This window comes from Lissotriton helveticus, chromosome 1_1 (assembly GCF_964261635.1).
Source record: "Lissotriton helveticus chromosome 1_1, aLisHel1.1, whole genome shotgun sequence".
NCBI classification, from domain to species: Eukaryota; Metazoa; Chordata; class Amphibia; order Caudata; family Salamandridae; genus Lissotriton; species Lissotriton helveticus.
The window spans coordinates 1,890,900,068-1,890,925,794 of NC_136057.1; the positions used below are offsets into that span (position 1 = coordinate 1,890,900,068).

General features: G+C 45.6%; 1 protein-coding gene across 2 annotated transcripts in view; it reads left to right on the top strand.

Moving 5' to 3' along the window:
- The window catches only part of LOC144775543 (uncharacterized), a 51,465-nt gene that overhangs the window by 12,894 nt on the left and 12,844 nt on the right, over nt 1-25,727 (top strand). For both annotated transcript variants that reach the window (XM_078659235.1, XM_078659236.1), the window contains exons 2-3: nt 4,743-4,817; nt 7,678-7,818. In XM_078659235.1, coding sequence (XP_078515361.1) covers nt 4,743-4,817; nt 7,678-7,818 — 216 coding nt within the window. The remainder of the gene's footprint in view (nt 1-4,742; nt 4,818-7,677; nt 7,819-25,727) is intronic.

Genomic DNA, 25,727 nt, shown 5'->3' on the forward strand with positions numbered 1-25,727 from the left:
GAACTTATTTCCCTCTGAATCCACATCCAAGTGACAATTCAAAGTTTAACTTGAACACTATTACTAAACAATTATACACTTTCAAACGGAAAGTATCCCTAATCATATACACACGAAATCCGTACAGGACTCTCACCTGTTTATAGATATCATGCACCGTTAGTAAAATAAGCGGCGTTATCTTACCCTTCACTCAAGTTCGAATATATACTATTAATTTTATCACAGTGAGTTTTACAACAGGCTCATTGTCCCTATACTCATGCTGCTCAAATTTCTTAGATAATCCTCACTATACCACACTCACTCCTAACCCTAACTTGTGTTGCACGGCGACAACACTTGTGATACACGGCGATACCACTACTCTGAAACAGATCAAATGTGCTGTGTGACTACCTTCTCATCACACTATTTTGTACCGGTACAACAAGGAATTTTCACGCTGCTGGAAAAAACCTTACATATAGCACGAAAACGGACTCAACATATGTTAGACATCGATCCTATGTAACTACCATATTATATGTTGGTTACCATAGCAACCATCAAATCTGCTACCAAGGTAATTGATCCAGCGGCCTATAGGAAATATGTCATAAATTACACTACCTAACTCTGTAATAAACCCAATAAAACATAAATCAAACCCAAGGCCCATTAATCATACATGACATATTTTGACCAACTGAATCATGTGGCCTAATAAACCTATTCACAAATTATATACATTTATATACAACCGCGGTTAATGAAAATCATTTTTCAACAAACCTTACTAATTATTAAGCCACTTATGGCGATAGAATCTAACTAATGATAACCTAAACTCATGAAATAACAAGACCAGCTTGATTTCAAAAGTAAGATTTTTATTAGCTATTTATTTTGGATTTGTAATTTAAAAATCTTTATTAATGCATTTTATTAGAATCATTTGCAAGTAAATCAATAGCATCATGATATTAAAATTTATTATTGCAATTGAAATTATTAGTTTGGCATTTTCCAAAACCTAAGTCCCTAACTATGCTAAATAAATGGAAATAAAAGTAAAGTCTTTAAGGGCTCTTACGTGCTCCAAGAGAAGTCCGTCAGCACAACACCTTCATCCAAAGGTCAGCAAAAGCAGCAGCAAGCATTAAGCATAACCCTTCCACGGGGAATGGGTTTTTATACCTCTCTACGCTAAACTAATCTTAGTAAAAGAAATACTTTTCTGCAAACTCAGAGTCCCATTGGATTAGAAATGACAGGCGACGTGTCACCTCATTTTTCAAAATATCAGTTCCGTCACTTTCTTAGAGTCCATTGTCTCTAACATTCGAACAACGAAGCTTCCTCAGGTTGCAACATTTTCTTGCATAAAATTGTCATCATGTCATTTGGCTTCCTCGGATGCAAAGTTATCAAATGTTCCTCCTGCCGGTTCCTGGCCTTGGCCTTGTCCGACAAGGAAATTGTCAGAGCCACATAACATTCGCCAAGCGTTGATACAGTGATGGAAACTTTTTCTCAGAATGGACTTTTTCTTGCTCCGTGCAGAATTTTAGCAGACACGAGTAAACTAGGCCCAAAGCAGCCATTTTATCGGTAACTATTATATAAACAAACACAAAAGAATAATTAATGCGAGAAATATAGTTTGTTCTGTTGCCACCCACCATTGCTAATGATTAACCCATTAGTCTAAATTACCTAGCCAAAGCAAACAAATAAAGCAGCATTTATATCTACCAGTCTTCATTAATCCATCGAAATTCTTTATGCACCTATAGAGAATAGAGTGACACCACATACACAGGGAAAGCAAAACAAGCACATGCTACTTTTAAAACAGCCGCAATTAGTTATAACATAACAAATAGACAGTATTAATTTATTAATTTGCGCGAACAAAAAGATGCAACAATAATGCACGTTTATGAGCACATATGTTAATATCCCGCGTGTAGTGCAACTTTAATCTAGGTTGAATTAATACAAACACAGCACCAAACGTTAGTAGAATTATTTTTCATTATGGAAGTGTGACTTCACGAGTTGAAATAAAATTATTTCTAAATCTCGCTCCATCATCCTGTAAGAGTGGCAGAGGAAGAAAACGTGCACCTCTGTTTCCTCTACTTCACCACAGGCAGAGCATTCAATCGCATCATGGTCCCCCCAGTTTTTAACAAACGAACGAAGCGGGAGGCACCCATATCTAAATTGTAAAAAAGATTTTGGCCAACGCTGGTTGAATACTATCCAAAATGGTCTCGGCCCAATAAGTACTTTTAACTGTAAGAAAAGCAATAGTCAGATGACCAGTTGAACCGTTACTCATCAGATTGAACAGCCAATGTTCCCTGTAAGCCTCAACCAGGGCCTTCCTAGTAATGGATTGTGACACAATTCGAGGCTCCCCTCACAAATCCACCCGTCCCAGTTCCACACATAGCAATTTTAAATGTCTCAACCAGGGTATCTTACTCGCCCCTTTCAGCCCCAGTATCTCAGTCCGTTAATTCCTCTCTATACGGGGCTAACTCGGGAGTGCTCCATAAGCGTCTCCAGAAGGTTAACGGTCTTAGTGCAGCTTCCTCACACATGGACCTAATTCCCAGATCCATTCTCAATGGAATTAGGGGTGTACTTATTGGGAGGCTAAAGAGCTGTCTAATGAACGCATTCTCTGTGCATTCTAGAGTTAATGGCGCATAATGCTCCCAAATTTCTGCACCATATAGTGCAGCACTTCTTGCCTGTGCCCTATAGGCTTCCATAGGCGGAAGAACCTGCTTTCGTGTTGCTTTTTTAAAGAATTTTTGGATCCCTCTTGATACCTGGGTTAATTTCAAGTTAGCCTTGCTGGTCTGCGCTCCCCAATCCATTTTCTCTGTCAGAGTAATACCAAGGTAATCAAACACTAGAACTCTTCCCAGTGGTTGACCCTTCAGGGTCGGGTTATTACGTAAACTTTTGCCCCCATTAAATACCATAAATGTTGTCTTTTGGAGATTAATCTCCAAGCCCCCATGTTTGCAGAAGGCATTGAAATTGTCAAGAGTCTTCTGGATGCCCATAGGGAACTTTGCGAGCAATAACGTGTCGTCTGCAAACATCAGGGCAGGTACACTGCGCCCTGCAAGCTTGGGGGCATCAATATTGGAGCCCTTATTGAGATGATCTATAAGCCCGTTAACAAAAAGGGAAAAAAGGGTTGGGGCGAGAACACATCCCTGACGAACACCTCGTTCTACTGGGATGGGGGAAGTTAAATTGCCATATTTGCCGTATCTAATTTGTGCATAATTACCCTCATGCAAATGAGCAAACATATGGCAGAGATATCCCGGGACCCCCATCTCTAAGAGAATCAACCACAGCTTCTCCCTGGGGACCAAGTCGAATGCAGATTTCAGATCTACAAAAGATAAGGTACAGAGTACCACCCTCGATACTCACGATCTTCCAGTAAATCATTTGTAGTCTGAAAATCTGATCGACTGTCGAGACCCGTGCTCTAAAGCCTGCTTGGAGGGGTGTTAAGATGTTAAATTCCTCCATCCAGCTATGTAGTCGCTCCAGTAAAACACGGGCAAATATTTTTTGGGTCACATCCAGGAGGCTAATGGGACGATAGTTCAGGGGCAGAAGAGGGGATCCCTTTTTGAAAATAGGTATAATTTCAGCACCAGCCCTTGTGGGAGGCATAATCATACCCTCCATTATAGCATTAAAAAGCTGGGTCAGATAAGGGGTCCAGATAGTAACTTCACTATGAAAGAGATCTCCGGGTATTCTGTCAAGCCCCGGTGCTTTATTAGGAGCTATTTTCTCCAGTGCAAGGGTTACTTCACCGAGTTGTATTCAGGGCCCTTATATACCCGTTGGTTCCGGTTGGCATCCCCCGCCAATGCCCGAGGACCCATTGACAGAAGTGGATCACAAGGGTTTGAAGTGGGCTATCCAGGCGTCCTCACTAATGTTGGGCTCTATAGCCGATTTATCTTGCCCTCATTAACCAGATTCCCGAGCTGAGAGGGCAGTTGAATATCTTCCCATTTCTGGTTTTCCCAACAGGCTTTAGCCTGTTTCAATTCCCTAGCATAAATGGCCCGTGCCTCTGCTGCCTCTGTCCTTATATTGCTCTTGATCGCATTGACTAAATTTTGTTTAGCAACTCGGCAATTACTATTAAACCATTGGTGTCTAGGTTTAACCTTTTCTCTTCCCTTGGATGTGTTAATAAAAAAGGAAGCCATTGTATCTGTTAGGTTTTTGTAGTTTACACAAATGGTTTGGATAGAATCGGCAACACTGGTTTCAATGGCTACACGCTCTGCATTGGCAAGAAAGGGGATTATTGACTGGTATAAACTAGCTAACTTTTCTTGTGATAATGCAAAGTCAACCCAGCAAACCCTCCTCCCTCTATTTACCTGTACTAGGGCAGAGTCTATATTCCTAGATAACTCAACTTGCTTGTTGCCCGATGTTACACAAAAGTTTATATGCAGAGCGTTGTGGTTGCTATCACTACGGGGGGAAGATTTTAAATTCAGAGACTCTATCCCAGCTACTAGTGTCAACTAACTTTGTGAATTATGCCCTTTGTGCCTACACAGACAGATGGTTTCCCATTTCCATTCAATAAGAAGCTAAAAAACACTTTTGTGAATGTAACGTACTGTGTGAGTGTAGAATAATAAACCTGAGCTCTTGACAGTCTTGATAATGGTCTTCTTCTCTTGCAGCAGTTGCAGGGTGCTGGGCAAAGTCTTTCTATTATGCTGGGCACTGAAAACACCATGAAACAGAATAAACTTAAGGTCAGAGCTGATAAAAAAAAAGAGGTTTGAGAGTACCTGACAAAGTATGTGATTGTGAAATGTGACGGGATAGTAGCGGTTAACCCTGGGAGTAGTTCGTGTAGTAGCGCTACGCGGAGCTACGCCAAGTGCACTTCGCACTACGCAAGCAACAGTTAGCTAAGCGAACTGCGTAGTGCGGTAGGTAAAATGCAGTTCGTACTAATTGCACAGTGCCGGATGCTTGTCCGCACTGTGCAATCATTACAAATGGCATCTTGCACAGTGCAAGCGGTCGTTTTCTGCTGCTCAAGTAGATTTGTACTCGAGCGGCAGCTTTCTCAATGCGGACTGGTAGTTTCTCATCGCTCCCGGTTGCGAGCATTCGCGACCACTCGCAATGATAAACCTGACCTCCCCGCGTTGAGAATCTCGATGCTCTTCATCTTTCGCTGGTCGGGAGAGTAAATGTCTTAAAAATGGCGATGTTTCCAATATCTATGTAGAGCCATTGCCCTATATATTGAGGAGAAAATTCTGAAGCAATTAGAGTCTGTCTTTATCAGGTTCATATGGCAGTACGGTAAGGTTAGACGATCAATGACCCTTATGTCCCTTCCGTGGGAAAGGGATGGGATGGCACTTCCGAACCTGAGATTGTATCACTGGACTTGTCTCCTAATCCAGATGTCAATCCTGTTTCAATGTGACACTGGTGCGACTATTACAGACAACCAGGGGGTCCCCCTCCTATCTTCAAACTACTGTTGGGGGGGAAAGCAACTGGTCTACTGCTGACGGAACTGGAATATAGGTTCTATAGGAAGGCACGATTTAAGATCTTGCTAGGTGCATGGCAAGCATGGAAATCAACCTTAAAATTCTTTCATGTCCCTAAAATCAACCCTTCTCTCCTTTTGGAAAATTCGAGCCTTTTTCCTCAGTTAAGTAATGATGGGATCCTACGAGTCTGGAAGGGCTTAGGGGTTAAGACTATTGGAGACCTAATGGTAGGAGATAAGATAAGCGGGTTTGAGGATATGCAAAGGAGATATGGTCTCCCTTCAAATCAATGGCTTATATATGGTCAAATCTCCGGTATCTTGCAGGCTTGTAGGCCAAAGCTTAAACCCCTTGCAGACTTTCCTGTGGTTGAGGGCATAGGAAGAAGGTGTAGGAAGATAAAAGATGTTTATAACATGCTGGTGTCCAGATTACAGGACGATGTAGGAAAAGTAGAAAGTGACTGGGCAACCAAGTTCGGAAACCCGGATGTAGATTTGGACCTAGCATTATGCTTGAATAAAAAGATCTTTCGGGCGTCCAACTTACGAGCACAACATTTTAAAACAGTTTTTAATCTGTACCATACACCGGCTAAACTATTTGCTTGGGGTGTTAGGAACGATGATTGCTGCCCGAGATGTAATAAGGGGCAAGCCGACTTACTACATATGTTTTTTACCTGTGAGCGACTGGCCCCTGCCCTGGATGGAATAACAAAATTTGGGGAGGGGCTGCTAGGTCATAAGATCGATCTATCCCCAACACTGATGTTATTTAGCTCAGATTCTAAATTGGTTTTAACAGAGGATGAGGCTGCTTTGGTTTTTATGTCAGTCGCTGTGCTCAGAATTATAATCTCGGCCGGATGGAAGGATGTTACAGCCCCGTCTTTTCAGATGTGGATCTCCAGATTCTTGGCCATTTACAATATTGAGTCTGGCCTCTATGAATTTAAAGGTGTTAAAAAACGAGAAATGGGAAGACGATTATGGGCCCCGGTTAAGAAATGGCTGGACGATAGAATAAGAACTTGAAATGTACTGTATTGTTATATTTATTGACAGATCTTCTATATAATTTTTATCCCCACATGAAATATTGTGTTTTTTAACTGCCTATATATGAGCGATCATATAATTGTATCAAATGTTCTTATACCTTGCTTATGGCTATTTATGTATTTCCTTATTGCACCATGAACTCCAATAAAAAAAAAAAAAAAAAAAGAAGAAAGTATGTGATTGTGAAATGTGATGGGATAGTAGCGGTTAACCCTGGGAGTAGTTCGTGTAGTAGCGCTACGCGGAGCTACGCCAAGTGCACTTCGCACTACGCAAGCAACAGTTAGCTAAGCGAACTGCGTAGTGCGGTAGGTAAAATGCTGTTCGTACTAATTGCACAGTGCCGGATGCTTGTCCGCACTGTGCAATCATTACAAATGGCATCTTGCACAGTGCAAGCGGTCGTTTTCTGCTGCTCAAGTAGATTTGTACTCGAGCGGCAGCTTTCTCAATGCGGACTGGTAGTTTCTCATCGCTCCCGGTTGCGAGCATTCGCGACCACTCGCAATGAGAAACCTGACCTCCCCGCGTTGAGAATCTCTCAAGGAGGTTTATTTTCCACGCTCACGATCGGCAACTTGATGTTGCTGATCGCGAACGAGGAAAAAGTCTTGCTGGGATGGTGATTTTGCTCGCTCGCGGGCGGCAACTTGATGTTGAGGACCGCAAGCGAGGAAAAAATGCCTGCTACGCTACGCGTTTTTGCACTGTGGTACGTGCAATTCGCGTAGCGCGTAGTTGCACAAACTACGCACACTTCGCGAGCGTAGCGTAGTGTTCCGCCCAGGGTTAGTAGCGGTGGTAATGCACCAACTACAGACAACTTTAGTACTTTTGTTTGCACATATCTCTTTCATTGCATGTTTAAATTGCACTATATGCTGTGTTTTCCTCCAAGTCTAACACAGTGTTGCCTGTTCTACATCAATGTGGCTTGCTTAACTAGATTGACCTCAAGCAAAGAATGAGCAATGTGAACAATTTTTAACTTTGGATATGGTAAGTAACTTTTTGTCCAAAATTTTCTTCTGCAGGTGTTGGATATTAGAGCTCAAAATCAAATAATTGGTCAGGAGACTAAGGATCTCATGGAGCTTGATTACAGATGTGGTGGAGATGTGAAAATTGAAGTGGAGCGAAGTACGGTGGTGTCTGACATGGTGAAAAAACCTATTGTAAGTATATAAGATGCTGGGGTCATTTGGGTGCATGGTTCCAGTAACAAAAGGTCCCTAGCCCAGACAAAGACCACGTGGGCATTAAGTGCATGGGGACGTGTTAGAAATGGGGGTCTCTAGTTGGCAATGGCTTGCCACTGTCCAAGTAGGGACCCTTCTTCCTAAGTCAGAGTACGGGGCCTACACCCTTTGATAACCCCTGCTCAACCCTGTGGTAACGTAGCACAAGCAGCTAGGCTTATCTCAGAGGCAGTGTGTAAAGCATTTATGATCATAACAGTAACACAGTGAGGAACACTACAAAGGGACACCACACAAGTAGTTATAAAAAAGAAGTAACTTTATATATGGACTTAACACCAGACCAATAACATTAATAAGCCACAATACTGTAAAATAGGGTTATTCTTGAAATGCTGTATAAATAGTTCAAAGTGTCCAAATAGGAGTCCAGTTCAAGGCAGTGGTCTCTGCGACCCTTTTACTTACAAAGTACCTGGATTTCATAGCAAAATCAACAAAATGTTGCAAACGAGCTGTAGCGATGATTTTCCTCACGCAAGGCCGGCGATGCGTTGAATCCTTGCCGCAAGGGAGGATGATGCGCCAGTCTTCGGATGCGTGCAGGACAAAGCAACAAACTTCTTTACGCTAGGCCAGCGATGCGTGGAATCCTTGCTGAAAGGGGGGATGATGCACTGGACCTGTAGCGTGTGTGACCCTGTTGCGATGTGAAGAAGTGGCGCCCCGCGAGGGAGTGACGATCCGGGTGCCATGCGACGAAAATGGCGGACGCACGGCTCCCACTCTGCGATGTTGTGATACAACGATCTCGATGCGATGATCCGGGGTTAGCGAGCACTCAGTGGCCCGCAAACGTGCGATGCGATGATCTTTGGGTGTTAGAGAGCAATTTGGGGCTAGCAAGCATGCGATGCGATGAGTCTTGGTCTGCGACACTCGGCGGCAGCAGCACCGTGATTTTTCTTACGCTCTTCAGCTTTGGCGGCTCGCAAACAGGCGTTAGCGACAATTTCATCACTATCTTCTCTGGAGTAGAACTAGGGGCCCTGAAACTCACAGGGGCCTCACCTTCAGATAGAAATCCTCGCTGGGTGGAATCAGGAGGCTGGTGGTGGAGTCAGATGTGCCTGTGACTCCAGCAGGAGGCTAGCTCCTTGGGTGATTGCTTTAGCAAAATAAAAGTTCTCTCAAAGTCCTTTTCCCTCCCCTTCCAAGTCCAGGGGGAACTACTGCTGGCCAATCCAAGAAATAGCACACACGCACAAGGACAGTCCTCTCCTGCAGATTCCTTCAGTGAAACGGACAGAGGTTCTTCTTGACATCCAGGAGCAATACAAAAATCAGGGGTTTGGGCACAGATATTTATACCCCAAAAGTCTTTGTTCTCAAAAGTCTCTAGTCACTGAACCCAGCCAGAACCAGTTCTGCTCAGGCCTGGAGCACTTTGTTTACCAGGCTGCATCCTTCCTTTTAGAAAGTGGGGGTCTGCCATCAGACGCACAGTAGGAGGTGGAGCCAGCATTCACCTTGCCAGGCACAGCCCTATTCAGGTCAAGGAGCTACCCCTACCCAGTACTCAATGCAGATCTCTCTATTCAACCCAGGTCTGGCTTAGCCTGCCTTACCCCTCTAAACCCAGACAGCCAATACACATAACAGCAGAGCACACTGGAAGGCTTAGGCAAGAAAATACCTACTTTCTAAAAGTGGTACTTTCAAACACAGAATATTAAAACCAACTTTGCTAAAAGATGTATTTTATCATTCTGATTTCAGGCTTACTAAACTCAAATTTTCTACCATGTTCCTGGAGTCAGTTAGGACTATAAGCTTCAATAGTCAAACTGCCAATTCTAGCCTATGGAGAACAGGTAGCCTTGCAGCAGGGAAAAACAAAATGGGGTGTAATTCACTACCAGGACATGCTACACATATCAAGCCATGTCCTACCTTACACATACAATGCACCCTGACTGATATGATGCCAAGGGAAGGTTCAGGGGCTGGGAAGTGTGAGCACTTCACAGCCAAGATGACAGTTCTGGAATGCACACAGACACTGCAGTGGCAGGTCTGAGGTACACTTTACAAGCTGCTTCTGTGGGTGGGGCAAACTAGCGCTGCAGGCCCATCAGCAGCATTTGGGGTTACCAGCCCTGGGCACACACAGGCCACACTACTAGGGACTAACAGGTAAATCAAACAATCCAATCAGGGATATACCAATTCACAGTTACATTTACACAGGGAGCATTCGCGCTGTGGCACGGAATGGCAGTGGCACAGCGCCCAGAGCATCTAATACCAGCAAAAACAGAGGAGACAACCATGAAACATGGAAGGGAGACCCACGCCAATGGTTCCAGGTCTAACAGGACGTTATTCATATTGGGAGGTTCATCAAAGTGAAAGTGTGCATTAGGTGTGTGAGAGAACCAAGAGAGGAAGGATCTCTTTAAATACCGTGGAGGGTTCATAAAAAGAGCCACATGAGACCCGAGTGTTGGACATAGGAGCTACACAAGCGAGGAGGCTTTACTTATGCATCATCTGTGGTCTATGATCCTGAACAGTGCTACTATGCTGTATTCAACAGTATAGTGAGGGGTCTGATGAACAGTCTTAGGAAGAAGCACACAAAAGATGATGAATGCAATTTCTCTAATCACAAGCAATCGCTAGGGAGCCAAGTAATACTTTTGGGATACAGGAATACCATGGGATTCCGAGTTTAAACCTATGGTCTCCAGAGAAGTTGGGAAATTACTCTAGGAACCAGGCATTCACATCAGAATTCCCCATTGTCCTGTCCATTTTCACTTGGACACTTTATCGGCTTACCAGATCTTAAACCCTATCCTTTTTTTAAATTCTAGACCCTTAAATCAAGATCGGAGCCAAACTTTATATGGCTTCAATAAATGAGCCATTCTGTGTTTCTATGGGGGATAGAAGGTCTTTATGAAACAATCTCAGAACTAGGATTAAAACTGGAAATCCTTTGGAACTCCAAACAGCAAATCATTGGGAATGTCTTAACTGGAATTGACATTACATGTCACAACTTGACTGCTGGAAATAAGAGGGGGCTGCTGCCTGCTGGGCATTGCGTGGGGAAGTCTGGAGGTGACGGGCCAACATTGCTAACAAGCACCCACTGATTACACCACGAGGAAGTCCCGGGGGAAGGAGGCAAGAAGGAGTCATTACCTCTGGGGCTGATGCACTGAAAAGCTACCATATATATTGATGCTACCATTGGCCTGACAGCCCCGTTATAGTCAATGGGGCGCACAAAAACAAAACTGAGGCCTCATCGGAGAGTGCGAGATCGCGCTCCTCTGCCTCCCGGGCTGAAGATGCCAAGGGAAGGTCCTGGTGAAACAATCTACGAATAGTGGGCCTCCCAGAGGGCACAGAGGGACCAAATCCCACACCGTTCATCGAAGACTGGCTAAGGAAAACAGTGGTTCCCACCGGGCTGTCTGACTTGTTCACTGTGGAACGGGCACACCGTGTACCTGCCAAGAAGCCTATCCCTGGTGCGAACCCTAAGCCCATAATAGCCAAGATTCTGAACTTTAGGGGAGCGTGGCTAGCAGCCAAATGAAATGTCCACTGCCTAACGGAGGTCCAAGACCCCTTCGACGTCTCTGACAATCCGGGCAATAATCCGCCTCTCTTGCTGATCGATGAGCGGTGGCACAAGCATTGGACCGCACCCGGCAGACTGCGACGGTCCCAAATTGGGACAAAAGCAATTAGCGCTGATGCAGCACCGTGTGGAAAAACTGCAGCCTGTGCGAGAGGGAGAACCCGGGGCCTTGAGTGCATGGAGCGCCAGTGTCAAGTCAGTCAGTCTCGGTGGGGTCCCGGGAGCAGCCCTCCACAATTGACTTCAGGCATTCGGGGACTATCGGGAGAACTGGCCGGGGCAGCAGTGCCCTGGGCTTACATTTCTGACCCAGCCAGGCCTCTGCGGGCTTCTTCTTCCAGAACCCCCCTCCAACGGCTGAAACACTGCCATGGCCCACGGAGGGGTGAAGACCTAGACACTAAGCCCAAGTACAGCAGACACCGGCACACGATCAACGTGGGTGCCGCACCAGAAAGTGCAAAGGGCAAAAAAACTACCGCCCTCCCCCACCCTTGCTCAATATCGGTCACTGACTCACTGCAGCAGAGGGCCTCTTGCACAGTGAGCGCCCGGTGGGGAAGGTGGTACCGATTGGCATACCTGATGGTGTAATAGAACCCAATCCATGGTGAAGAGCCTCAACTGCAGGAGGGTGCATGCCGGCTGGCCCCAAGACGCACGCAGAGGGACCCACTGGCAATAAATACCCTGCACAAGTGACAGTGTGGGGCAGAGCCTGGCGTTGTGACGAAAGGGACAGCCGCAGATTCTCCGCTTGGGGGCAGGAAACCCAAAAGGCCGCAGGGGACGCAGATTCTCCTTGGCAGACAGCGCAACACAACGCCAGGAGTGAGGATGGGGGGCCGCGGACAACGCAATATCCAGCAATCCAAATTAGAGAAGTTTGCCTACACTAAAGATCAGCAAGATTTGGTAAAACACCCAACGCGACATGCAGTGGAAGCAACCGCGGGAGACGGGCTGGAGGTCAAACTACAGGACATACTTACCACTCTGAACAAAGTGCATAGAGCATTAGATGGGAAAATTGACGCAGTATCATCCGAACTCTCTCTGCTCAGTGCTGATTTCAAGAACATGAGCGCCAGAGTCAAGGAGATAGAGACAACCACCAAGAACTGGTGTACCAAGACCAAAGAACTCCAACGACAAGTGCGTCTATTGGAGACAGAAACCAAGGTATTTTAAGACAAACTCGATAATTATGAAGGCTGGTCTTGGCGCAACAATGTTCACATAATTGGGGTGCCAGAGGGTGCAGAGGGAGGGGCAGCTGACATATTTGTAAAGGAACTCATTTAAGAAATGCCTACAACCCAAAGGACAGCCAAATTATTTCTCCGTGGAAAGGGTACACCAAGTCCCTGGAGGCAGACCAAGACCAGGGGCACCCTGTAGACTGAACCTGGCCCGCATTTTTTATTTCAGGGACCGAGATATAATTTTACAAACTGCATGGATTGCTCTGCCAGTCAGCTTCGAGGACAAAACTATCACCTTCTTTCCCGACTACACAGCAGCAATCACCAAACAACACCGCACGTTCCTGGAGGTTAAGAAAGAACTTAGGAAGAGGGAGCTGAGATACTCCATTCTGTTCCCGGTGCATCTGAGAGTGGAAGCGGAGGGCAAGGTGTGGTTCTGCAACATGCCGGAGGAGGCCCGGGACTGGCTGGAAGGGTGGTGCCCAGCAGCAACATCAGGGAAACAACACGGAAGACTGCGCCAAACGTTGGCAACAAGTGCACGGCATGAATCTAAGGCTACTTTAATTATGCAAGGCGATTATCCTGAGCGGCACTGACTGGACAGGGACCAGACCTAAGATTGTACTGTGGCTTGAACAAAGTATCGGTTCCTTCACCAAATGGCTTACGACATTCACTTGCGATGAACACACCTACTACACTAGAAGTAACCAGGAGAGGTGGATGCAGCCATAGCATGGACATCTCACTGAACACTACTACTACCACATACTCACTTGTTTTAAGGTGTTGAATTAAGGATTAAATCAATCACTGCTTCATGATGAGACGAGGAGGTGTTGGAAGGAGGGACCGAACCCCACTAAGGTAACTGGGAATGTGACGTAAGCGCTCTGCAATGTTGGGTAGGCAGGTAGTTTCAAGTCCGTCATGCAGGGAGGCAGGGAGGAGGGAGGGACATTTTCTAAGGGGTACTAAACATTTTGGGAATGCAGTTTCTTTTGCTGGTATTGTTGTAATGGATGAAGACCTACAATGAGACACAGTCTCTGTGAGAACTTATGTACCCGTAACCTTAAACATCCGGTCCGTGACAGGGACCCACATCATGTAAGACCTCACCTAACCCAATGACGCAACACATCATAACACCAGCACTATCATTTATCTCTTGGAATATTAATGGTCTAAGAGACAAGGTAAACAGAGGGCTGGTGTTGCAATATCTAAAACGCAGGTCCCCAGCAGTCACACTGCTACAGGACACACATTTAGTGGGGTCCACTGTAAAGCACTGGACCGATGGTGATTTGAGCTCATATTGCATTCAGAATTTACCTTAGGGTCCCAAGGGTGGGAATCCTGGTTAGAAAGCAATTCCCTCTTATTGTTCACCACACCTTCTAAGATGATCATGGTCGGTTTGCTGCGACCTCGGTCCAATGGGTAGGCCATCTAATTGACCTAGTGACAGTGTATATCCTACCTGCCTTGCACTCGATGGCCATCCAGGCCTTGGGCGCGTTCTTGCTTGCACTGCCAGAGGGTGATTTGATACTGGGGGCGACTTCAACATGACGTTCGATGACGCAGTGGACCGTACACCTGCCCGACCTCAACACCATCTAAGATGCCGCTTGTCTGATTTCCTAGTGGCACATGGCTTGCTGGATACTTGGCGGTTTCAACATCCACACATCAGACAATATACTTTCCACTCAGGGGCGCACAATAGCCTCTCACGCATAAATTACATTATTACAGCAACGGACAATATGAGAAGGTTTGAGGTGGTCGCGCATCTACCCAGAGGAATCTCTGATCACTCCCCAGTAATGGCGAAGTTTAGATTACACGCCCCCACACAGCGTTGTGTGTACTCCATATATCTGGGATTCCTACACAATCCTAAGATTAGGAAGTCCGATAACTACAACAATGCATTACTTCAAAGAAAATGAGGCTGCAGTCTCCTCTCTGCTCATTTTATGGGAGGCATACAAACCAGTTCTACGGGGACAGGTCAACTCGCTCAATAAAAGTCATTAAAAAAAGACAAGAAAAAAGAGATGGAAGCCTCAGAACAGGAGGTGCACCATTTGGAGTCCCAACATGCCGGGGATTTCTCAGATGCCAACACACATAGGTTGCACGTGAAACAACAGGAATATAAAGAATACCTATGGGCAGATGCGAAATCCCGCATAACGGCAGTTCAACATAGGGTCTACGAATGAGTGGACAAAGCCAGCAAACTTCTTGCTTGGTTAGATAAGAGGGATCGGGCGACTAAATGGGTGGCCGAGCTCAGATCAGAGAACAGGGAGTCAACATCAGACCCACAAGAGATAGTGACTGCGCTGGCCGCGCATTTTGAACGGGTGCACACATCCACGGACACAACCACAGTTCAGGAAGTGCTCAACTTTCTTCGAGACATACGCATGCTGGTGCTCACGTCAGAGGACGCCAAAGGGCTCGATGTAGACATCACAGTAGATGAGCTCAAGGTGGCCATCCACAAGCTACAGTCGGGCAAGGCCAGCGGCCCCAACAGCATCCCAATAGAACTATATAAACGCACGGCTGATAAGTATGAAGCAAACCAGGCCCGAGGTGAGCTTCCTAGAGATCAGCCTATGGCTACTATAGTTGCCATCCATACACCTGGGAAACCCGTTGCGGAGTGCGTATCATATCGGCCAATATTGCTGATTAACACAGAGGCCAAGATTTTGGCCAAAATGTTGGCGCTCAGATTGACCCCCTACCTCACTAAATTGGTCCACCCGGACCAATCGGGATTCATGCAGGAAAGGAATACAGCTTTGAACTTTCGCCGCCTACATAGCATTGTGGGGCGAAAGCAAACTATACGGGAGTATGCAGCAGTCCTGTCTCGACACGAAAATTGCATTCGACTCCATGGAAGGGGTGTTCCTTTTCGCTGTCCTCTAACCTTTGGGGTATGGGTCTAAATTCTGTTCCTAGGTACGCCTACTGTATGCTAACCCTATGGCACATGTGGTGGCTGATGGACACATCTCACAGGAATTTTCTCCGGGATGCGGGACGGGCAAGGTTGTCCGCTGTCGCGACTTCTGTTCGCACTGGTCCTGGAGCCATTGGTTGCCTGGATTAGGAGAGACCCAGTAATCCTGGGTCCAAAGTGGAAGGAGGGATGGGAGGATCGTATCTCCCTCTATGCAGATGATGTCCTGGTGTATATAGCTTCCCCCACACAGTCCCTTCATGCATTGCTAAACATCTGTGAGGTGTTTGAGATGGTATCAGGGTACACAGTTAATTAGGAGAATTCTGTACTGTATATTCTGCATGGACCACCTCCCAAGCTACCTAGGCGCTTTTTAAAATGATTGCATTACCCAGATTTCTCTATGCCCTACACAACATGCCCTGCTGAGTCCCTGACTTGTATTTTAGAGCAATGAACTCGGAAGTCACTAATCTCCTTTGAGATAGCAAGCCGACAAGAGTGGCCGCAAGTAAACTGACTAGAAGTTGGTACGACGGGGATATCGCTCTATCCGACGTCCGGGCATATTACTGGGCCTCACAACTGACAGTAATCAATCAGTGGATTCATGCACCTGACACTGCTAACCACTTAGACAGATTAGCTCTGAGAACGGGGGGAGTCAATAGGGTACTCTACAACAAACAGAAAACATTAGGCCTCCTGGGACCAACAGCGCACACTGTTCATGTTTGGCACACAGTGACACAGCACCTAGAATGGGTGACAAACTTACACAATACACCCCAATATGGGACACTGGCAGGCTGGGTACCCTGGGAAAGAGCAACGGGTTTCAGAAGTGGGACTTTATAGCGATATTCAGACTGGGGGATCTCTGGAAAAAGGTAAAGGTCGTCACCTTTGCCTACCTGCAAGAACACTACGAAATGGCTTCTGGTGAAAGGTTTCGATATATGCAGGTTAAGCATGCACTGGAAGCAGCTGTTCCAGCAGCAGATGTTCTCTCTGAATCCCTTAGAGGACCGGCTGTTGACAGACCACTTAGACAAGAGAGAAATTTTTCTTACTTACCCGAAAATTGTTAATAATCAAATGGACCCCTGGTACGACTCCAGGCAGTCTGGCAGGCAGAGGTGGGGGACTTAGATGACACCAACTGGCAGTACGCAATTGCATCGCCCAGACACTTAGCTTCTGATACAGCTAAAAATACTACATAGGACCTACTACACGAGGGTGAAAATGCATAAGATAGGTAGAGCCACCGACCAGCGCTTTATGCGCGAATGTGACTAATTAGGCACATTTTATCACACTCTGTGGGAGTGTCCGTTGATTACACTATACTGGACAGCAGTGATGGATACTATCACAGAGGTCAGCGAGAACCCAGTCCCACTTGACCCCAAACGTTGCCTATTGAACATATGGGAGCCAACGGACTTCAACCACACGGATCGCAATTGGGCAACAACGGGGATGATGATAGCTAAGCGGAATATAGCTCAGAAATGGGGGGCAGCACAAGCCCCAACCCTGGCAGAATAGTGCAGGGATATGGACATGATCATGGTTGCTGAGAAGGCTATGTATATTCACAGAGGGTGCCCAAAGAAATTTGGGAAAATATGGGGCAAATGGAATGCCTCTAGAGGCGACATATGTACCCCTCCTGTTTTAGATCGAGACTCGGATGATGAGGTATAAAAATCGAAACTGAGAGAAATTGTATATCACTGTGTATGATGATGACTGGTGTGACATTGTGAAAGAATTATCTCCTTCATAAGAAACTTAATTGCAGGTCTTCTGATATGTATAATAAAACTTTTTTTTTTTAACCGCATGCGCGCTAGCGGTTTTCCCGCTGCGCGCTGTGTTTTGCAAATGACCGCATTACATGACGAGCTCAGCTCGTCATCAGCGCACGGCAGGTTACGCTCATGACGAGCTGAGCTCGTCATCAGCCCCGAAGGGGTTAAAGATTCTGAACTTTAGAGACCAGGATCTTCTTTAACAAAATGCTCGCACTAATGCCTGATTTCGATCAATAATGCCAAAGTCTCGATATTTCCAGACTACACGATTGAAGTTCAAAAGAAACGCTTATCTTTCTTAGGAGTCAAATCAAGGGCACGTACTGAGGGCTTGTCTTTAGCTCTCTTGTTTCCCGCAAAATCCTTCACGAGCAGCACTCCTATTTCTTTGACACCCCGGAGAGCGCCCGGGAATGGTTGGACAGAAAATTCCCAGACTCGGGAGGAAGTGGGTACCGAGATGGACGAGTCAGAAGTCACAGAGATCGCAGGGTCGACGCAGGAGAGGACCCACCACCCAGGAGAGCTCCTCCGGGGACCCATTCCTGCAGGCAGTACTGGAGGGTCGACAGGAGGCTCTCCGCACGGCCAATACTTATGGGTCATCTGCCCTCCAATCAGCACCAGCCCCTCGGTAGAGGTGACGTCGGACTCGGACTCTTGGGAAACGTTGCTTTATTCCCATCTGAATCTATGCAACTGAGCAGAGACCCGTTGGGCTGAGACTGAAGCATACTATTGGTTGTTGATGCTGGGGATATGCTTATATTACAGTTACCAGTCATGCTAATGTTGATGTTATTGCTGGGAGATGTAATTGGGTCTATGAGTGTGCTGCTCGATGCTGCTATGTCTTCTAAAAAGCATTGATTGTCATAGGGAAATTGTCTGTTGATGGAATATGTTATTTGCAACAACTGATGACAGGGATAGTGTAATTTGCTATACTATTTTTATCTAGGGCCCGGGCGGCACTGTACCGTATACTGTGTTTGTTGCAGTACCACATAACTGTCACATTGATAGCTCACCCTATCAGCGAAAGCACTGTTTTTATCATAACATTAAGTTCATAGTTTAATGTTACTGTTTTGGTCGGATGATGTTGTCTCATTGGACCGTGTATTGTAAAGATGATCATCTAAACTGCTTGGTACTGGTGTGTAGGTCTGTGGGGTTCCGGGAACCAGGGGGGAAACTTCTTATATTGCTGATTGATTTTAAATGTCTACAGTAGTTGATCGTTATACTCTCATAACCTGGAACGTCTGGGTGTGGGCTCAGTCCACAAATGCCACAGAGTGTTGGCACAGTTACATAGAAGGCGGGAGCAAATAGTATGCCTGCAGGAGACTCACCTGGTATCCTCTGAACTTCCCAATTTACAGAGGAAGTGGCGAGGGCAGGTCTATGCAACTACTTAAGCCGCCTTTTCACAGGGTGCTGCTATGTGGATACGGGCAGGCGTTCCCTTTTCTTTGCAAGATAGCAAGATTGATGGCCAGGGCAGATATGTATTGCTACAGGGTACATTGGACGGGAAGCAAATAGTCCTTGGGTCGGTGTATGCGCCTAAAATTGATTAGGAGGCATTTCTCACTCGTCTTACAATAGCCCTAGCCGACTGGATCCAATACCCAATGGATGTGGGGTTGGATCGCTCACATACTCCGCTGTGGGGAACAGTGATATGCCAGCAAGCCCGAGCCCTACAATGCTGGATGGCGGGGTGGGAATTGGTGGACGTTTTGCGTTTACACAACGCGGATGTGCATGAATATTCCTTTTTCTCGCACCCCCATAGTTTGCACTCCCGATTAGATAGGTTTGTATGTACACCAGCCCTTATCTCCCATGCTGCACATACTACCTATCTAGGTAAGACTATATCGGATCATAATCCCCTTGAGCTGTCCCCAATACCAACATGTGCCTACAGCCCCAACTGTTGGAAGACCAGGTGTTCAGAGACACTATAGCCACGGCAATCACATCTTATTTCGAAATTAATAAAGGAACAGCCACCACAAGGTAGATCGAGTGGGAAGCCTTTGAAGTGCAGATCCGGGGGGTATCTATGAGCATAGTGGCTGGGGCCAGGCATGAGATTTCTCATGATATTACAGAACTAGAGGCGTCACTGCAGGCATTGGAAACTGAAGCTCGAGTGGATGCAGGGGGAAGGGTACGGCTTCAGGAAGCCAGGATAAAGTACGCTGAACTCCTGGAACGTTTAAGACTAATTGATCTCCATTCTTACACAGCTCGGACGCACACAGAAGCGAACCGACCTGGCACATTTTTGGCCCTCATGACAAGATGCCAACCATCCCCTACGCCGGTACTGGCAGTATATAACATCAATCAAGAATTAATGACTACGCAAATAGGGGTTAATGAGGCAATTCATGACTATTACGCCCGTCTTTATGCAGCTCCCCCTCAGGTCCCTCCAGAAAACCTGATTTTTTTTAGCGAATATCCCATTACCGGTTATTCCACATCATGCTAGGAAGACACTAGCTGCTGACATTTCAATGCCAAAAATCCGTGTGGCAATAAAGGACCTTGCTTGTAATAAGATCCCAGGCTCTGATCGGCTCCCGATAGACTTTTATTCTACATTCTCGACGCAATTAGTCCCTAAATTATTGCAACTATACACCACATCCCTAGAGGAAGGTACCCTGCCCCCCACAACCAAGGAAGCGATAGTGACGTCCCTATTGAAACCGGGTAAATCACAAGTGGATCTTTCTTTGTCCAAACCTCTATCTATTCTTAACACAGAGTATAAAATATTGAGTAAACTCTTAGCAATGCGACTACTACCGTTTCTCCTGGGTCTTATACGTACGGATCAAAACAGGTTTGTTCCCCGTCGCAACACTTTACTGAACATACAGCGCCTCTTCAATCTGTTCCATACAGCCCAAGTTCCCTACCTAAGGGCCGGATGCTTGTCAGTAGACATCCGACAGGCCTTCAACTCATTGAGTTTGCAATATATGCTAGCAGTGCTGAGGAAATATGGCATTCCCCAAAAGTATTGTCGATGGGTTGAATTATTATACACCGCACTGACAGCTCATGCAAAATCAGGGCACAATATATCCCCCGTGTATAATATATATAGTGGGACACGTCAAGGAGGTCCCCTCTCCCCACTCCTTTTCGTACTAGCTATAGAACATGCAATTCATTATGCGCACACATGGTATATGCTGACAACATGTTGCTGTATTTCAGAGATCTAGGGGCAGACCTGACTGCAGAGGCGACACTATTGCATCAAAATGGTTTATTGTCAGGACTTCAATTGAACGCATCACAGTCCGTAGCGTATGTCTTCTATGATACACGTCCTTTAACTGTCTTATGCTTTGGATCTGAGCAACTCAAAGTTGAACCTGTCACCTTTAAGTATCTGGGTATCCAGTTTTACAGGAGCACGAGGGACATATTAGATGGGAACCTAATACGTACCATTAATGCATAAAAATCGCAGGTGGCCTTCTGGATTAAATTGCCATTGTCCACAGCAGGGCGAATAGCAATAGGGAAAATGGTGATGCTACCTAGGCTACTATACTAATTTGTTAATCTCCCTATAATAGTCTCGGCATGGGTTTTTAAAATGTTAAACTCCTTATTAATAACATTGATATGGGGGACTGGGCGCCGTAGCATTAGCCTCGCCAAATTGCTGTTGCCCACAGCAAAAGGGGGTATGGGAGCCCCAGAGTTCAAGGCATACAACATAGTTAGCCAACTGCAGTGGCTAGCATATTGGCTGGTGGGGCATAATTTATCTGAAATTGGGTATACGCTCGCACAATTGCGGAGTGAACACTGCAGATACTGCTTTCTCCGGAGCCCAGAAGACCGAAAGATATCCCTGTGTTGCTCCAAGTAGCGCTTCATTACTGGAAATACGTGTTGAAGTACACAAAAGTACCCATTCCATATGCTCCGAACGTACCCCTATGCGGCCTTCGAACACCGCAGGGCCCATTAACTACGCATAGGTTGGCACCTTGGGTAGAAGGGGGAAACACAACTGTGGGTTACTTATTCACTAGTGGGCAACTAATGCCCCACAATGAAGTGGTGCGGACATATAGAATACCCAATACGTTCTTTTTGGCTCATGCTAGCATTTCACATTTAGTTCGCAAGTAAGGGATAGTTGATTAGTGCGAGTCCATAACATTTCACTTATTGCAAGCTTTACACATAATGGGACATGGCAGACATTTGGTCAGATGGCTCTATAGAGGACAGAGAGAACACTTGGAGATTTCACTTTCACCCCTTCATCAAAAATGGGAGGTGGATATTAATTGTGCGCTCACAGACCAGGAATGTGCAATAGTCCTTGAATATCCAAAACGGGTATCCCGAAATGTGCGACTCAAGTTCATACAAGTGGCCCTGTTGCATAGGGCATACTTGACGCCAGATAAGGTCCAAGCAATGTACCAACAAGCTCCCTCTCACTGCCCTCTTTGCCACCTGCCCGGAGCTGATTTAACACATATGTTGTTGTCCTGCACAGGACTGCAAGAGTACTGGTGTGAGATTACTGACAGTTTAAAAAAAGAGAAGATTGATTTGGTGGTCACACTCACACTACATGAGACTAAATTCTAATCCCACCAAAGAATTCATCCGGGTATTGACAACGATTATTAACAAAGTTCTAGAAATGGGTACTATTAATGAATGAGATAAGTGATTGCTCATCAAAGAAAACCCTAGTACACCTTATTTCGAAATTAATAAAGGAACAGCCACCACAAGGTAGATCGAGTGGGAAGCCTTTGAAGTGCAGATCCGGGGGGTATCTATGAGCATAGTGGCTGGGGCCAGGCATGAGATTTCTCATGATATTACAGAACTAGAGGCGTCACTGCAGGCATTGGAAACTGAAGCTCGAGTGGATGCAGGGGGAAGGGTACGGCTTCAGGAAGCCAGGATAAAGTACGCTGAACTCCTGGAACGTTTAAGACTAATTGATCTCCATTCTTACACAGCTCGGACGCACACAGAAGCGAACCGACCTGGCACATTTTTGGCCCTCATGACAAGATGCCAACCATCCCCTACGCCGGTACTGGCAGTATATAACATCAATCAAGAATTAATGACTACGCAAATAGGGGTTAATGAGGCAATTCATGACTATTACGCCCGTCTTTATGCAGCTCCCCCTCAGGTCCCTCCAGAAAACCTGATTTTTTTTTAGCGAATATCCCATTACCGGTTATTCCGCATCATGCTAGGAAGACACTAGCTGCTGACATTTCAATGCCAAAAATCCGTTTGGCAATAAAGGACCTTGCTTGTAATAGGATCCCAGGCTCTGATCGGCTCCCGATAGACTTTTATTCTACATTCTCGACGCAATTAGTCCCTAAATTATTGCAACTATACACCACATCCCTAGAGGAAGGTACCCTGCCCCCCACAACCAAGGAAGCGATAGTGACGTCCCTATTGAAACCGGGTAAATCACAAGTGGATCTTTCTTTGTCCAAACCTCCATCTATTCTTAACACAGAGTATAAAATATTGAGTAAACTCTTAGCAATGCGACTACTACCGTTTCTCCTGGGTCTTATACGTACGGATCAAAACAGGTTTGTTCCCCGTCGCAACACTTTACTGAACATACAGCGCCTCTTCAATCTGTTCCATACAGCCCAAGTTCCCTACCTAAGGGCCGGATGCTTGTCAGTAGACATCCGACAGGCCTTCAACTCATTGAGTTTGCAATATATGCTAGCAGTGCTGAGGAAATATGGCATTCCCCAAAAGTATTGTCGATGGGTTGAATTATTATACACCGCACTGACAGCTCATGCAAAATCAGGGCACAATATATCCCCCGTGTATAATATATATAGTGGGACACGTCAAGGAGGTCCCCTCTCCCCACTCCTTTTCGTACTAGCTATAGAACATGCAATTCATTATGCGCACACATGGTATATGCTGACGACATGTTGCTGTATTTCAGAGATCTAGGGGCAGACCTGACTGCAGAGGCGACACTATTGCATCAAAATGGTTTATTGTCAGGACTTCAATTGAACGCATCACAGTCCGTAGCGTATGTCTTCTATGATACACGTCCTTTAACTGTCTTATGCTTTGGATCTGAGCAACTCAAAGTTGAACCTGTCACCTTTAAGTATCTGGGTATCCAGTTTTACAGGAGCACGAGGGACATATTAGATGGGAACCTAATACGTACCATTAATGCATAAAAATCGCAGGTGGCCTTCTGGATTAAATTGCCATTGTCCACAGCAGGGCGAATAGCAATAGGGAAAATGGTGATGCTACCTAGGCTACTATACTAATTTGTTAATCTCCCTATAATAGTCTCGGCATGGGTTTTTAAAATGTTAAACTCCTTATTAATAACATTGATATGGGGGACTGGGCGCCGTAGCATTAGCCTCGCCAAATTGCTGTTGCCCACAGCAAAAGGGGGTATGGGAGCCCCAGAGTTCAAGGCATACAACATAGTTAGCCAACTGCAGTGGCTAGCATATTGGCTGGTGGGGCATAATTTATCTGAAATTGGGTATACGCTCGCACAATTGCGGAGTGAACACTGCAGATACTGCTTTCTCCAGAGCCAAGAAGACCGAAAGATATCCCTGTGTTGCTCCAAGTAGCGCTTCATTACTGGAAATACGTGTTGAAGTACACAAAAGTACCCATTCCATATGCTCCGAACGTACCCCTATGCGGCCTTCGAACACCGCAGGGCCCATTAACTACGCATAGGTTGGCACCTTGGGTAGAAGGGGGAAACACAACTGTGGGTTACTTATTCACTAGTGGGCAACTAATGCCCCACAATGAAGTGGTGCGGACATATAGAATACCCAATACGTTCTTTTTGGCTCATGCTAGCATTTCACATTTAGTTCGCAAGTAAGGGATAGTTGATTAGTGCGAGTCCATAACATTTCACTTATTGCAAGCTTTACACATAATGGGACATGGCAGACATTTGGTCAGATGGCTCTATAGAGGACTGAGAGAACACTTGGAGATTTCACTTTCACCCCTTCATCAAAAATGGGAGGTGGATATTAATTGTGCGCTCACAGACCAGGAATGTGCAATAGTCCTTGAATATCCAAAACGGGTATCCCGAAATGTGCGACTAAAGTTCATACAAGTGGCCCTGTTGCATAGGGCATACTTGACGCCAGATAAGGTCCAAGCAATGTACCAACAAGCTCCCTCTCACTGCCCTCTTTGCCACCTGCCCGGAGCTGATTTAACACATATGTTGTTGTCCTGCACAGGACTGCAAGAGTACTGGTGTGAGATTACTGACAGTTTAAACAAAGAGAAGATTGATTTGGTGGTCACACTCACACTACATGAGACTAAATTCTAATCCCACCAAAGAATTCATCCGGGTATTGACAACGATTATTAACAAAGTTCTAGAAATGGGTACTATTAATGAATGAGATAAGTGATTGCTCATCAAAGAAAATCCCAGTACACCTTACCTGTACATGATCCCAAAAATTCACAAGAGCATGGAGAAACCTCCATACAGACCAATTGTGAGTACCAGAATCTCCATACACGAACCCATCGGGAATTACGGAAATCCATTGATCGTCATCTCCAACCATGTGTACAAAAAATGTCTACATACTTGCAAGACACCACCAATTTCTTAGTAAAACTCCAACAAATAGAGCTCAACGCAAATATTGACAACTTAATATTATGCACCATCGATGTGAAATCTTTGTACACCTCTATCCCGCATGATCTGGGCTTACAGGCGATGGAATCTTTCCTTCTGTAAAGTGAAAAAAATTAAGACTTGAAGATCTTCCTACTAGAATTGATGCACTTCACTTTGTACCATAGCTACTTCACTTGGCAAGATCAATTTTACACTCAATTATCTGGTACATCCATGGGGAATTGGGCAGCACCTGCGTATGCTACTCTCTTTTTGCATCGGTTTGAACTTGACCACATCTTGTCTAATACCATCTGGTCAGAGAATCTCATAATTTACTACCGGTACATTGACAACATATTCCTAATCTGGAAAGGACCGGAAAGCAAGCTACTCCAGGCAATCAGTGAGATCAACGACATTGATGAACGCATTCAGTTTACATATACCCTTGACAAGCACAGAA